This window comes from Hippichthys cyanospilos, chromosome 7 (assembly GCF_059441005.1).
Source record: "Hippichthys cyanospilos isolate Australia breed blue-spotted pipefish chromosome 7, RoL_Hcya_1.0, whole genome shotgun sequence".
Taxonomy (NCBI): domain Eukaryota; kingdom Metazoa; phylum Chordata; class Actinopteri; order Syngnathiformes; family Syngnathidae; genus Hippichthys; species Hippichthys cyanospilos.
The window spans coordinates 14,367,159-14,379,499 of NC_142375.1; the positions used below are offsets into that span (position 1 = coordinate 14,367,159).

At 39.0% G+C, this 12,341-nt stretch overlaps 2 protein-coding genes across 3 annotated transcripts; one reads left to right on the forward strand and one right to left on the reverse strand.

Moving 5' to 3' along the window:
- Nucleotides 1-722: 722 nt before the first annotated feature.
- acox1 (acyl-CoA oxidase 1, palmitoyl) lies at nt 723-11,124 on the reverse strand. 2 transcript variants are annotated; one of them, XM_088418773.1, is made up of 14 exons: nt 10,894-11,124; nt 9,126-9,285; nt 6,471-6,631; nt 5,818-5,925; nt 5,535-5,654; nt 5,322-5,437; nt 4,881-5,050; nt 4,604-4,766; nt 4,255-4,445; nt 3,248-3,427; nt 3,057-3,162; nt 2,729-2,872; nt 1,815-2,021; nt 723-1,713 (listed from the first exon to the last, which is right to left on the reverse strand). In XM_088418773.1, exons 1-14 carry the CDS (start codon nt 11,000-11,002, stop codon nt 1,663-1,665), a joined length of 1,986 nt encoding a protein of 661 aa, XP_088274899.1. In that variant the 5' UTR covers nt 11,003-11,124; the 3' UTR covers nt 723-1,662. The 2 variants fall into 2 exon arrangements, with proteins under 2 accessions (XP_088274899.1, XP_088274900.1); XM_088418774.1 differs by lacking the exon at nt 6,471-6,631 and adding an exon at nt 8,021-8,181.
- Nucleotides 10,684-12,319, forward strand: ten1 (TEN1 subunit of CST complex). Its single transcript, XM_088418775.1, has 3 exons — nt 10,684-11,338; nt 11,654-11,811; nt 11,931-12,319. Exons 1-3 carry the CDS (start codon nt 11,250-11,252, stop codon nt 12,083-12,085), a joined length of 402 nt encoding a protein of 133 aa, XP_088274901.1. The 5' UTR covers nt 10,684-11,249; the 3' UTR covers nt 12,086-12,319.
- Nucleotides 12,320-12,341: the final 22 nt, after the last annotated feature.

Consider the following 12,341-nt stretch of genomic DNA (forward strand, 5'->3'; position numbering starts at 1 on the left):
TCATCGTGACGAAACTATAAACATGATCACTTCATTGTATAATTGGCGTGTTAATCCTAATTACATATATAAACAAAAAAAAAAACGTTTATTTTTGTCGACAAAATAAAAAATCTATAATCACCAAGTTGCACCATTGTCAAGCACTTGAATTTATACACTGCAGAACAATTAAGCCTTGGGTGTCCAGAACAATTAAGCCTTGGGTGTCCGGAGATTTTTCATTACCCAACGGGCTGACTTTGAGAGGGTACTTTACTTTCAACCCCTCAGAATGTTCAGTGGCATCAATCCAATGGGTGTACTGTACCTCTTGACCTCCGGTTTGCAAGCATTTGGAAAGGACGGCAGCGTGGCATATTGAAAGTCGAAATGTTTTGACCATGTAATATTTTAGCTTCCTAGTGTTTTGTGTATGCTTTTCCTTTTATATCACACATCGAAAACATTAAATAGCCAGAGTTGGGTCAAAAATTTCCCCCAGGGGTTAATACACCAGGTTGGTTACAAATCAGTCAAAATTTACTTCAGGATGATAATCTCAAATATCTTGTTCATATGGTCATATGTAACCAATATGTAGTATGACAAATTTTTATGACGAACAATAATACACAAACATCAATGTAAAATATTTGTTTGCAATAAGCTTTCAGTTAACAGTTTATGGCTATTTTTTAAGCATGTTATTAATGATCTACACAGAAGGACAGATGCGCAACTGCTTAATGAATATTTATTTTTGACAACATGTCAAATTATCAATTTTATTAGAAACGTGAACAAACATCCAACCAATTATGGTTAATAAACATCTCAGCTAAGTGTTACCATGCCTTTACAGCATATACATCAGTAAATACAGAAACAAAATGCTTCCTCGGCAAGACAGAAATTTTAGTCTTGCTCAAATACACAGGCACATACTGGATTGCAATAAAAAATATTTAAATTGTCATTGGTTTCCGTAAAAGTAAAATACGTAAAATACGTTTCTGTAAATTAAATTGATAGATAAATTTTACAGAGAATATTGTTGAAATCGTATGAAATGTACTCACTGGCTGAATAATTTGATCGGCCCCAAAACACTAAGCCACAAAAAACTATCACCCTCAAACCTCCAGACATTACGCACAGATTTTAGGGAGTAAAAAGCCAAGAGTTTGAGAGTATGCGTTTATAGTTTGCTTTGGGTTTAAGATTTACTTAAAATACCTGTTGTGACATTGAGGTGCATGCACTTCCAAAGCAATACGAGCAGCACTGCCTACGGAAAATAACCAAAGATTTTGGTGTTGGGGTTGTTATGTAATATTCATAGTTGCATTCTGTTCTTGTTTGAAAAAACTTAACTGGCAAACAAATACTGCCATCAGGATACAACAGAAAGGATGAAAAATTAGGACATATTACATAATTAGATAACTGAATTTTCATGAACATACAATTCATAATTACGAATTGGCTATAATTTAAAACTATGTTTAATCAAAATATGTAAAAAATATTTCATCAAAAACCTCTCTAGCCCTGATTAAATATACAGGTGAGTCTTAATGAGGTGAGAGCAAAATCAATAGAATTGTTGAGGTTTGAAATTATATAGTCCACTTTTTTTTTCCAAAATTGAAATGCTTGCAATCGGGTGTGCAGTTCAGATCACAGTTTGGACCTCAGTGGCTTCAGATACTTATGATAGGACTCGTGGACCTGCAGAAAAAGGAATGCAACCGTTAATTGAAATGATGAGTGACCGCGGGTAAAAAAAGATTTGTGGCCAATTCTAATCCTTTCCAGTGACGTTTGCTGACCTCTGTGGAGTTCAGTGGTGAGCGACGGGCCCATTCAAACATGTGTTCGTAGACATTCCCGTCGTATCGCCCCAAAACTGAATTTAGCATCCTGTCATGGAAATCAAAGGCATCTACCAGCGCCACAGCATTTGGCCTCAGCTCAGAAAGCAGCTCCTTGATATGAGTAGTGATCTGCAGCAGCTGAGACCCGTTCAACAGTCCTGCCTGAGGGCGAAAAAAAATTAAAGATGAAAATTTGGATAACAATGACAGCTTGAAACGTACAGAGTGAGAAAACATTAACATTTACAAGAGGGATTAACTGCAGGGATTGATGCTCAATTACAATTTTTTTGCCAAATCCGATTTTTTCGTGAGCTTTTTCACATTTCCAAATAAGTGCTACCTGTTTGTGACCTGTGTGTGAATGCCAAAAGGCTCAAAACTGTCCTGCATGTGTATTAAGGAAATTGGTACGTCAATACGATTTTACGGAAGTACTTGGCAATGTTGAAGTCACGACTCATCGCCTTCATGGCAGCAAAAAAGATTTCACTTCTGTATGCAGTGTTATCACAAATTATGTTCGGCTCACATTAGTAGTTGTGTTTGTTTTTGTGATGTGAACGAGTACTTAAAAAGGTCAGATTGGGCAAAAATCCGTATTGGGCGTCATGCAGGTGGACAAGCGCTAAAAAGCACAATAGCCATTCAAATGATGCCACAAGACAAACACTGTTTATTTGTACTTCTATTTAGGAATAATTGCCAGTACTCTTTTATAAAATATATCATGGAGTCCTATATTCCTTATGAAAAGACATGCTACAACTTTTTGGGGGGTTGGGGGAAATGGTACAACTATTTTGAGTTATAAGCGTGGTCAAATCAAACTTGTATCTTAATGCACCAATGTAGACATAAATTTGTACCTGTAAGAAGTCTCCAGAATTGTTTGAAATGCCATGAAGCGCATAAAGACGAGCAAGCATCAATACCACTGAGTGTACGGGGGCAGCATCAATCTCTCCCAATTTTTCAGCAAAGAGTTTCACTACCACATAGTGGCAATGGGCCTGGAGGAAGTCAAATACAGAAGAACATTGTAATTTAATCTAAGCTTAACCAAGCAGTAGTCGATATAGAGAATGTTTTGTAGTTTATCTGAAAGAGAATAAATTAATTACAGCAGAACAGTGTGAAAGTTGTTAATGCTGCATGGTCATTTTAGGAAATTCGGATTACATGAAATGATCTTACATCAGAAGCTCGGACCAGGTCGATCGCGCTATTATTCCAAGCGTCCTCTTGGCTCTTGTTGTGTTGCAGCTCCTTCTGGATGCTCTTGGCTGCCAACTCGACCAGACTAAACACACAGAAGGATCATTTGCATAGCTGAGATACAAATCAGCTGCTGTTTTTTTTGATAATTCTACGGTTATCTCTCATACGTGGCAGCTCGTAGTTTGTACACTTCCAGCAGGCTGGACATGTCATGAATATTGAGCCCAGTCGATCTTGCGGCAACGAGCTGAGGCTGGATTCTCTGATGCTCTCCCTCATTCAGGTATGACACAATGCCATGTAGCCGCTGACCAGCTTGAGCCTGCCTGTAGCTCTTCATCAAGTATCTGGGCAAAACACACAATGTAAATAATCACAAAAATAAGGACAAGCTCAGCAAGTTAACATACAATCTACAGAATAGTTTTAACTAATATGGATAATCAACAAAGCCCAAAAAGCGATAAGAGTATACTGTATTTGTCCTTTTGTTTTTCTAGGAGTGTGTATGTTGCTCGCATATCTGGTTTGACTGGACTGCTGAAGGGATGTGTGTTTAGGGTTATGTTGTGGCCCTCAAATATTGGCTATCCTTCTCGTACTGTAGAAAACTTTTCCCAGTGCCGTCCACTGAAAACAAATGACCTTTTGCAAAGCAGATGCTTCACTTCGCTTTAACTGGAATAGTCTCAGCTGAGACACTAATTCTAATAAACTGACAAAGTGATGTCACTCTGTCATTATGTTTATGTTCTGATCTATTCTGGTTTCACTTAACATGGATTCTAGTAAGCTAGTAACATTGTTAGTTAATCCAGCTTTTAAACTATTTGGAATCATCTGTTTTTGAGAAAAACAGTTCAAATTGAGACTGGTGTCATTGTGACGTCAGATGGTGTGTCCCAATAAGAAAGAGGCTGGCAGTGTGATTTCAGAGCACAAAAAGGAAAAGACCAACCAGGAGGAAAAGCTTCTCTGTTACGATCTGACAGGCTTTTACACCATTGCACTAGAACACTGTCGTCCTTATGTGCTGCCCCACACGTAAAGACCCAAACAAGGGGTGAAGTGTGAAAATGGTAAATGGACTTCCACTAAGGCTTTCAGGAAAAATACCAACATCTAACAAAGGAGACCTAAAAGTCCACTTGCATATTTGCGTGCAAAGACACACCTTGCAGTCTGCAGCATCATGACTGTGTTCTCTCCCTCATAGGTGCATGTTGGGGTGAACTCAACATATATGTCTGGCAAGGCACTACTGCGGGAGTAGCCGTGACCTCCGCACGACATACGGCAAACTTCAATGGCAGAGTTGGCAGCCCACGTGGTGAAAGCCTTCAGACCTGCCGATAGAGCGTGGAGCTACACCATGGTAAAAGTTGAAAAGGAAACAAAGGGTGAATATCATCCAAGAACTCATTAGGAGTCAGCAAACAAATCCTAATGTAGATATTTTGAATGTTCGTCCTTATGCATTTGTAATGATCGTGCTGATTCGGGTGTAAACATGCTATGAGTACCTCTGGCAGCTCACTGAAGTCCCCCTGGTTGATATCTCCAGTGATGCGGTGGTATGTTTGGTTCATGTACTGGCCAACAAACGTGAAGGCATAAGCCATGGCAAGCACAGGGAACAGTTTGTACTGCTGCGTCTGGTAGTCAAGGATCTGAGGCTCTGGCGCTCTGCAGGACACACAAATGTTCAGTATGTTTTGTTATAATGAATCAGAACACCAAAAAGGAAGAGAAACCAGTGTGTGACCATCATTCAAATTGTGCAAGTCAGTTGTGACTTACCCAGGCCGCATTTCAGACTGGTGACGGACAACACTATAGCGGATGGCAATGGTGCTGGACTTCGCAAGGGCCCGGGCGGATTCACCGACAATCATGGACCGGATGAAAACCATGGTGCCGTAAGTAAGCTTAGCGCTTGGCGGCTTGACATAGGTGCCATCTGGGTCTACCTAGTGGACAGACATTAAGTATTCAGTATGTTGATGATGTCGAGCCTCTAATCAAATCATTGTATCCCTCCGTCCACTGAAGTATTTGAAATATGCCAATTAAAAGCTCTTGCTGCTTAATTAACATGCAAGTTTTGTTAACGAAACTAATCTATATTTGGAAAAATCTATATACACCGACATTTATCAAATTAGTACAGCTGGAGTTCTACTGCTCTCTGTGAGAGACTAAAATTACTTGTGACTGTGCAATGTGCATTAATCAGCTGACCTTGGCATATTTCATGAGCATGTTCTCCCGTGGTATCCGCACATGGTCAAGTTTCAAAAAGCCATTGTCAACTTCATTAAAACCAAATTTGGGTCCAATATCGCCAACAACAACACCTATGCCAATAAAAAAAAAGAATGTGTTTCCATGCAATCAGAAATATGACCAGATATGACCATTTACATAGAGGAATTTGTCAAATATTGTAGTTACCTAGAAGTGGTTTGTGTGTGTCCATGTCACGAATAGGTACGATGAAAGCATGCAGACCGTGGCAGTTTCCATGCGTATAAAGCTGGGCAAGTACAATTGCATGGTTTGAGGTCTTTCCAACTAGGAAAAGAGCAGGCATTGTATAAAGTGTGTTAGCATTTGATTTAGATTTTCAAACAATTAGGTTTCAAAATGCATTATTTACTCTGATTTGGAAAAAATCACAAATCTCAAAAATATAAGAAAATTGTGCTGGTCTCAGAATATGTGTACTTGTACTTACGGCCTCCAGGCCACCATTTGATTGAGCTGACAGTGGGACTGTTTAGAATAAACTCCTGTGTAGCGGGGTCATATGTGGCTGTGGTCTCCAGTCCTCGGAGATGTGTGCCTGGAAGACAGCCATAAAGATGCACAGTTACATAAAATCCAATGAAGATATGCGATTTAATTATGTCAATCGCAATAAACTAACAAGACTGTAGCGGGGGGAAAAAAAAAACATAGTGCCTTGGTAGAAAACAAGCCCATAAGAGTTGCCACAAATGTGCTAACTCAATTTTCAAGTACTGTATAAATAATAAAAGCATTACATCTTTTTTTTAACTCAATGTTCCATTACAATTGAAGAGTAAAGCACTGCACCTTGTATATGTTTGACAGACTATTATACATGCTTTCGTATCTATTGCCAAGCACATTGTGCTATAATTAATCACATTCCAGTTTGACTGACTCATCAAAACTGGAATATGTAATAGATTTACCTCATGTAAATTTTGGAGGGTTCGCCCAACGTGGTAAAAGGGTAAATCTTCTGGCCCAGACATTTAGAATTCACAAGGCCATTGCAAAAGCAATCTTCTTTTTAACTCCTTAAAACAGCTCAGCAAAAATCAGTATGTGGCCTTTGAGCCATGCTCTTCAGTATTTTACCGTGGCCCATCTCAGTCTGAGCGTAGGTGCCGATGATCTCTAGGTTCCAGGCAGGCATGAAGAAGCGGTCCATTTGTTCTGGAGTGGCCTGGTTGAGCAGTGTGGGCAGGAACATTCCAAGATGCAGATCAAAAGGATCGGGCCTGCCCGGGTGCACGGAGCTAAAGCATAGAGGGCGGAGGCCGGTGGAACAGGAAACCAGGTGGCAATGCCAAGCAAGAACCAAGGAGCGAACGACACACAAGCATTTTTGAGGATGGAGAAATTTGAAAAGCGTAAGCCAAATCAAGTAGAAATTCATGGAGAAATTAAAATAAATGTAGATAGGTGGATAGATGGAAAGATGATGAGAAAAGTAACCATAAAGAAAGAAGAGAGAAAAAAATTATTCAAATTGTGAGCATGTCATGCAGAATCTGTTACAATCATTTGTGCATAATTTGTCTTGAAGATCCATTTGTAACAGAAGAAGAATTGGCAATGCAAGGACAGGAGTGTGGTGTCACACTTCTCCCATCTACTTGTGTTGAATTTACTGGGCCTTGTCGCAGTTGGCGTTGTCATGTGTCTAACTATCTGACTGATTGATGCAATCTCACTGTGTGATAGCATATGAGGTTGGGGTAATATCTATTTTCTATAAGCTAAAGACAGATAAATGCCAGAACTGTTCCAGCGCCAATGCGCAAATTTGATTGATCTATGTGCAGTAGAGCTACTGCAAATATAATAAAGGTTCTAAATTTTAGAACCTTTATTATATTTGCAGAACCTTTATTGAACTACTTGCAGATTCTTCCTTTTAGTCTAAAAGAAAGACTTTGCAAGTCGTTCAATGCCTCTCTAATGACTTTGTGAAATACCACTGGAAAATAGACATTCACGGGGCAGCAAAAAAACAATAACTTGACCTATTTTCTTCCTGCCAGGATTCTCAGCCTTTCTGAGTACAAAGAGATAATGAGTTGGAGGCTACAATAACCTCTTTATGGACTGTTAACATCCATGTTATATTTTTTTCTACATTTTGTTATCATGTTTAAAGGGGCGAAAAAAGTGAAAGGTACTTCATATTCCTTGTGAGTGAGCCTCACCCATTGGAATTTACAAGTACAGAGATCCACCTGAGGAGTTGACTCCTGGATTAGGGAAGATTAGATTCTTATAGGCTTTTTGAAATTCGCAACAATTTGCGATTTCATTATTTCCATTGAATAATGCTTATATTACTGTAGTTGAAAAACATCTACCAGAGAAAAGTATATGCACAGAAGAGATGGCTGATTTAATTTTGAAATATAGCTAATCACAAAAATAATTGACTCATAGCTACCGTTATTCAAACCTAAAAGTGAGACTACTGATATCTGTACATAGTAGGCAAGTAATAATAATCTGTGCTTGGATATTGACCTGTCAAACACATACTGTACAAGATGAGTCACGTTCATACGTTAAAATGGGCCTGTTTTCACCAGTTAAAAAAAAAAAAAAAAAACTGATTTTGATTGTCTCCAAAATAGAAAATAAAGGTGTGCTCAAAAACTGACCGTGACCTAGCTCGGTTTGAGCATACGTGCCAAGCGCCTGGTAAGACTCTGCTAGAGGTAACCATTTCTTGGCCTGCTCAGGGTCACATTGGCCATAGAGGGTTGGGATGAACATGGCAAAGTGCAATCCCATTGCCTCATGAAAGTTGCCTCGAAACATTCTGGATGAAGGGAACGTATACAATCAATTAGTGATGTCAAAGTAGGTGGATAAGGTATAAACCCTAAATGAAATTCTTAGGATAATGGGAATTTTACATGACTTGTAGTAAAAGCTCATAATTTCCAACCAAAATAATTTGGATCAGTATGACTACAATGGGCAAAAGACCATCATGTGAGTCATATTTTGCCTATTGTGCCCACATTTGATTGTTTACCCCTCATTTTTGTTTGTTTCTTATTAGCAGATGAAGCAAACACTAGTGAAAGTGTTAATGTGACACGTCGGTTTGGCTGGATTTACAATGCAGGTGCTCTTACCTAATGGGTCGGGAATGATTCATCAATGTTTTCAATGTGCAAGGTTTGGTTTAAAAGGTTCAGATTTTTTTACGTTCTCTTGATAGGCTCAATGTCCTAAACTTCAAAAACCATGAGACTAAACTGTAGGTTTTCACTCAGACTGAACTGCACTGCCTCAAAGTCAGTGCTATGCATAACGTAAAAAAAATAAAACTATATATCTATATATATATATATATATATATATATATATATATATATATATATATATATATATATATATATATATATACTTTTTTTTTTTTGAAGGTCAGTATAGAAGTTTAGAAAAGTAAATATATAACCAAATACTTCACATAGTTGTGTAATGTATTAAAGCAAGCTCTATTCCTTGCACCTACGAGCTGGAAAATACATACACCCTTTGACATGGTTTTAATCTCTTAATGTACTTTGCTCCAACTTTATTTATCTATACAAAATGCTCAATGCCCGAAGCACCGTGTACATAAGGCTCTCTGCCACTTTTCCAAAATGACAACTTAACATGGTGTTTTTGCCTTGTTATAAAAAGGAAGTGATGTATATGGTCAGGTTGTGTGTGTAAGACCTGTACTCATTCAAATTTGTCATCACAAACCTCTTATAGCAGTAGATCTCCTCTGGGTCCGCAATTCCATACTCCCTCAGCTTGAGAATCATTTGGGCACTTTTTCTAACAGCTTGATCATAGCGCTCACTGCGAGACAGGAAGTTTGGGTCCTCATCCTTAAAGTCGGGATCGTTCAGGACCATTGACTCTGCAGAGCAAATGAGGGAAAATCAACACACTGTTGAACCCTCATGATATTGAGTACGTCATTTGGGCCTCCGCTAAACTTAACCTGGTCTTTTTGCGACCACTATCGTTGAGTTTTGTTTTTCGTTTATATCACTGGCCTCAGTCGAGCTACCCAACTAAGTTCTACATGCTCAGTATAGGACATCCTGGCTTATCCAATGATGTCTTATGTATTTGGGTAGGATGTGAGTAACTGATATCCTGCTGAGACAAAATACACACACAATGGAAACAAATAAAAAGGGTCTTTTTTTTACATTATGCTAGACAGGCAAACTGGTCCTTACAACATAGTGCTGCAGCATGCCAGTGCGAGAGATGTCGAATAATAAAAGCAAGGCCACACTGCATAATTTAGGGTCACTTTAGAAGGTGTTCTTTAAAAAAAAAAAAGTATAGATGTATTTAAAGTGTGTTGGGGCATAACAGGGTCAGTATATCACAATGTTCTTACTCATCATAGGTGTGTGTGAAAACGGGGACCCCCGGGGACCCCCCCCCCCCCCCCACACACACACACAATAAACATGTCAATGTTTTCTACTGTCTACTGAGATAAACTGTAAACTCCTACTCTAGTTTTATAACTTTACCATACCAGTAACCTACAGAAAAAGTAAAATAAAAACTGCACAGGTACCTGTGCCACTGTGTCAAATAGTCTTGTACACTGGGTGTGTGGCAAGGTCATGCAATCCATACCATCCCCCATTAGTCATTTAATGTTAGCCTCAATTTTTGCATGCCATGCCGTGGATTAAGAAGCTTCCCAGATACATGCCGAAGTAGGCCAGAGTTCCTTACTGAAAAGCCTTTAGTATTTGTACAAAGCGAACATGACTACAACGCATGCCAGTGTCAGCCTTTCTAGTGATGAATAGTTCAGCTTTGTAACAATGTCAGAACTCGATTCATTTCCTTCAAATGTTCTACATGGCCTCTTTGCACAAGTGATTTGAACACAATGAGTGAAGTTGGACCAATTTGTCAAGAGCATTATGTATGACACGTGCTGTGATTCCCTACCAGAGTCCCTGGTACATTATTATAGTGTATGGTGAGTGATCATTTTACTTGACTGGACAAAAAAACTACATCTATTAATGCAGATCAATTAAAGTACTTTAAAAGATGACAAAGTATATGATTAGCCCGCGTATTAATTGTGACAATTGTTTGGTGGGACACAACTGTATACAGTATCATGACATTTCGCCTGAGTGAAAATCGAGTCGTTGGCTCTAAAGAGATAGGTTGGGCAAGTTACCAATGGAAGCTAGCTTTTACAAATTAAATGACATCATCAACGAGGCGAGCGATCAACCTCTAAATACAATCATAAGATCAAATCAAGCACTTGTTCTGTAAATTTAACAGAATATCGGGAAATATGAAGAATAACATTACGAGAGCTGCTAGCTAAAATTAGCCGCCCGAATTTTGTTTCGTTTAACTTGATACAGCGATTTAATAATTCTGGACAGCAATTTTAGAAACATTTGGGCATAGATTCTAAATAGGTTCAAGTCCAAAATGACCAGCTTGATCGCACATGGCGACAAGTTACCAATTTCACGTCTCCGCTTGGTCTTCTCGGGGCCTCCGTTTAATATGTTGGTGAGTTGCTCGACGTCGAATGTTGCCTTTTGCCTCTCGTTCAGTATATCAGGATTCATGCTTCAGTTCCAAAAAAAATAGTTTTACAGAGAAAAATAGAAAGAGGACGAAGTACGTATGCGTGATCTTGACCCGAGCGACCTGTTCACTCTACTCAGAGAGGTGGGTGACGTCTGGTCACGTGAACAAAACCCGGAAGTTTTATTTTTTCCAACTACTCTTCTTTGCCTTAACACATTTACAGTAGCTACGTAAATCGAATTTTGCACATAGCGCGGAACACTAAAATATTACGACATCGACGTGATGCTTCCTGCAACTGCTGTGTATTATTTCCCTTGGGAAGTTAAGTTTGGAGCGTTTCAAGGCGGAGAATCTGTCCGAACCTTTGGCAGGTATGATATTTACTAGTGCTTGAAGAGTTTTCGTTTTTTTATCATTTTGCTTACACAGTGGCATATTAGTTGATTACCAGAATAGAATTTTCTGTTGAATGTAGCCGTCTGTGGCTTCGTCACTGAAAAAAAACTGAAATGCAATGAAATTGAAAAGTAAATAAAATTGTTTACCGCCAGTTAAATCAACAGCTTTCACAACAACAAAAACAACCCCATGCACACAATAATTTAATTTAATTGACTTTGCATAAAGGCAAATTGTAGAACAACATGAGCATGAGCAAAACAAGTAATCACATCCCATTTTTGTAGACTCACCCGCTATGAGCCGGAGAAGTCCCAGGCTTCACTGACAACTCAGCATGCATCCCAAGAGCACCATGTAATCGTCAATACCTCATTCGTGGAACCATTTAATCCCATATTTGGAGCCCAGTATGTTGTTCTTGGTGAAATAGAAACAGCCGAAGGTAAGGAAACGCTGTCCAATGTTGTCATCTCTTAACACAAACGTTATATAACCTTGAAGATTACAATTTTGTGTTGTTGGTTTTCCTTTTAATTGATTGAACATCTTTTTGTTTCACAGATGTTGACATGAGGGTCTGTGCGCGAGTGCTCAACTGTGTGGATGGTGTAAACATTGCCCTTCTGAAAAACGTCATCACGGAACAGAGGAACTTCTTCAAAGAAAGGCAGGGCCATGTGGAGGGTGTTGCTGAGCAACATACAGATGCAACTTGATATTGGACTTGCTTATGGAGTGCTGACAATTTGGGTATTCAAAAAAATTGACTGCAACTACAAGTCTTGTTTGTTTTGGGGGATCACGTCAGACTGAGGTCCACAATACAGTTCATGCTGGTCATGCAACTCAAAGAATGTGCTTTTCATTTCAATTTGCTGATGTGTGTTTCTGACATGTATAACAATGTATAACACTGTTGTTATTGATTTTTAGAGAAACAAGCATTTACTATGGGGGGGGGGGGGGGGGGGG

Excerpts from the sequence above, each read along its gene's own strand:
- acox1 (XM_088418773.1), bottom strand. The coding sequence starts at position 11,002 with ATGAATCCTGATATACTGAACGAGAGGCAAAAGGCAACATTCGACGTC. Across the intron at positions 5,438-5,534 it reads CACACACAAACCACTTCTAG|GTGTTGTTGTTGGCGATATT; the intron begins GTAACTACAATA and ends TTATTGGCATAG. Across the intron at positions 5,051-5,321 it reads TGCTCATGAAATATGCCAAG|GTAGACCCAGATGGCACCTA; the intron begins GTCAGCTGATTA and ends TCTGTCCACTAG.
- ten1 (XM_088418775.1), top strand. The coding sequence starts at position 11,250 with ATGCTTCCTGCAACTGCTGTGTATTATTTCCCTTGGGAAGTTAAGTTT. Across the intron at positions 11,339-11,653 it reads TCTGTCCGAACCTTTGGCAG|ACTCACCCGCTATGAGCCGG; the intron begins GTATGATATTTA and ends CCATTTTTGTAG. Across the intron at positions 11,812-11,930 it reads TGAAATAGAAACAGCCGAAG|ATGTTGACATGAGGGTCTGT; the intron begins GTAAGGAAACGC and ends TTTGTTTCACAG.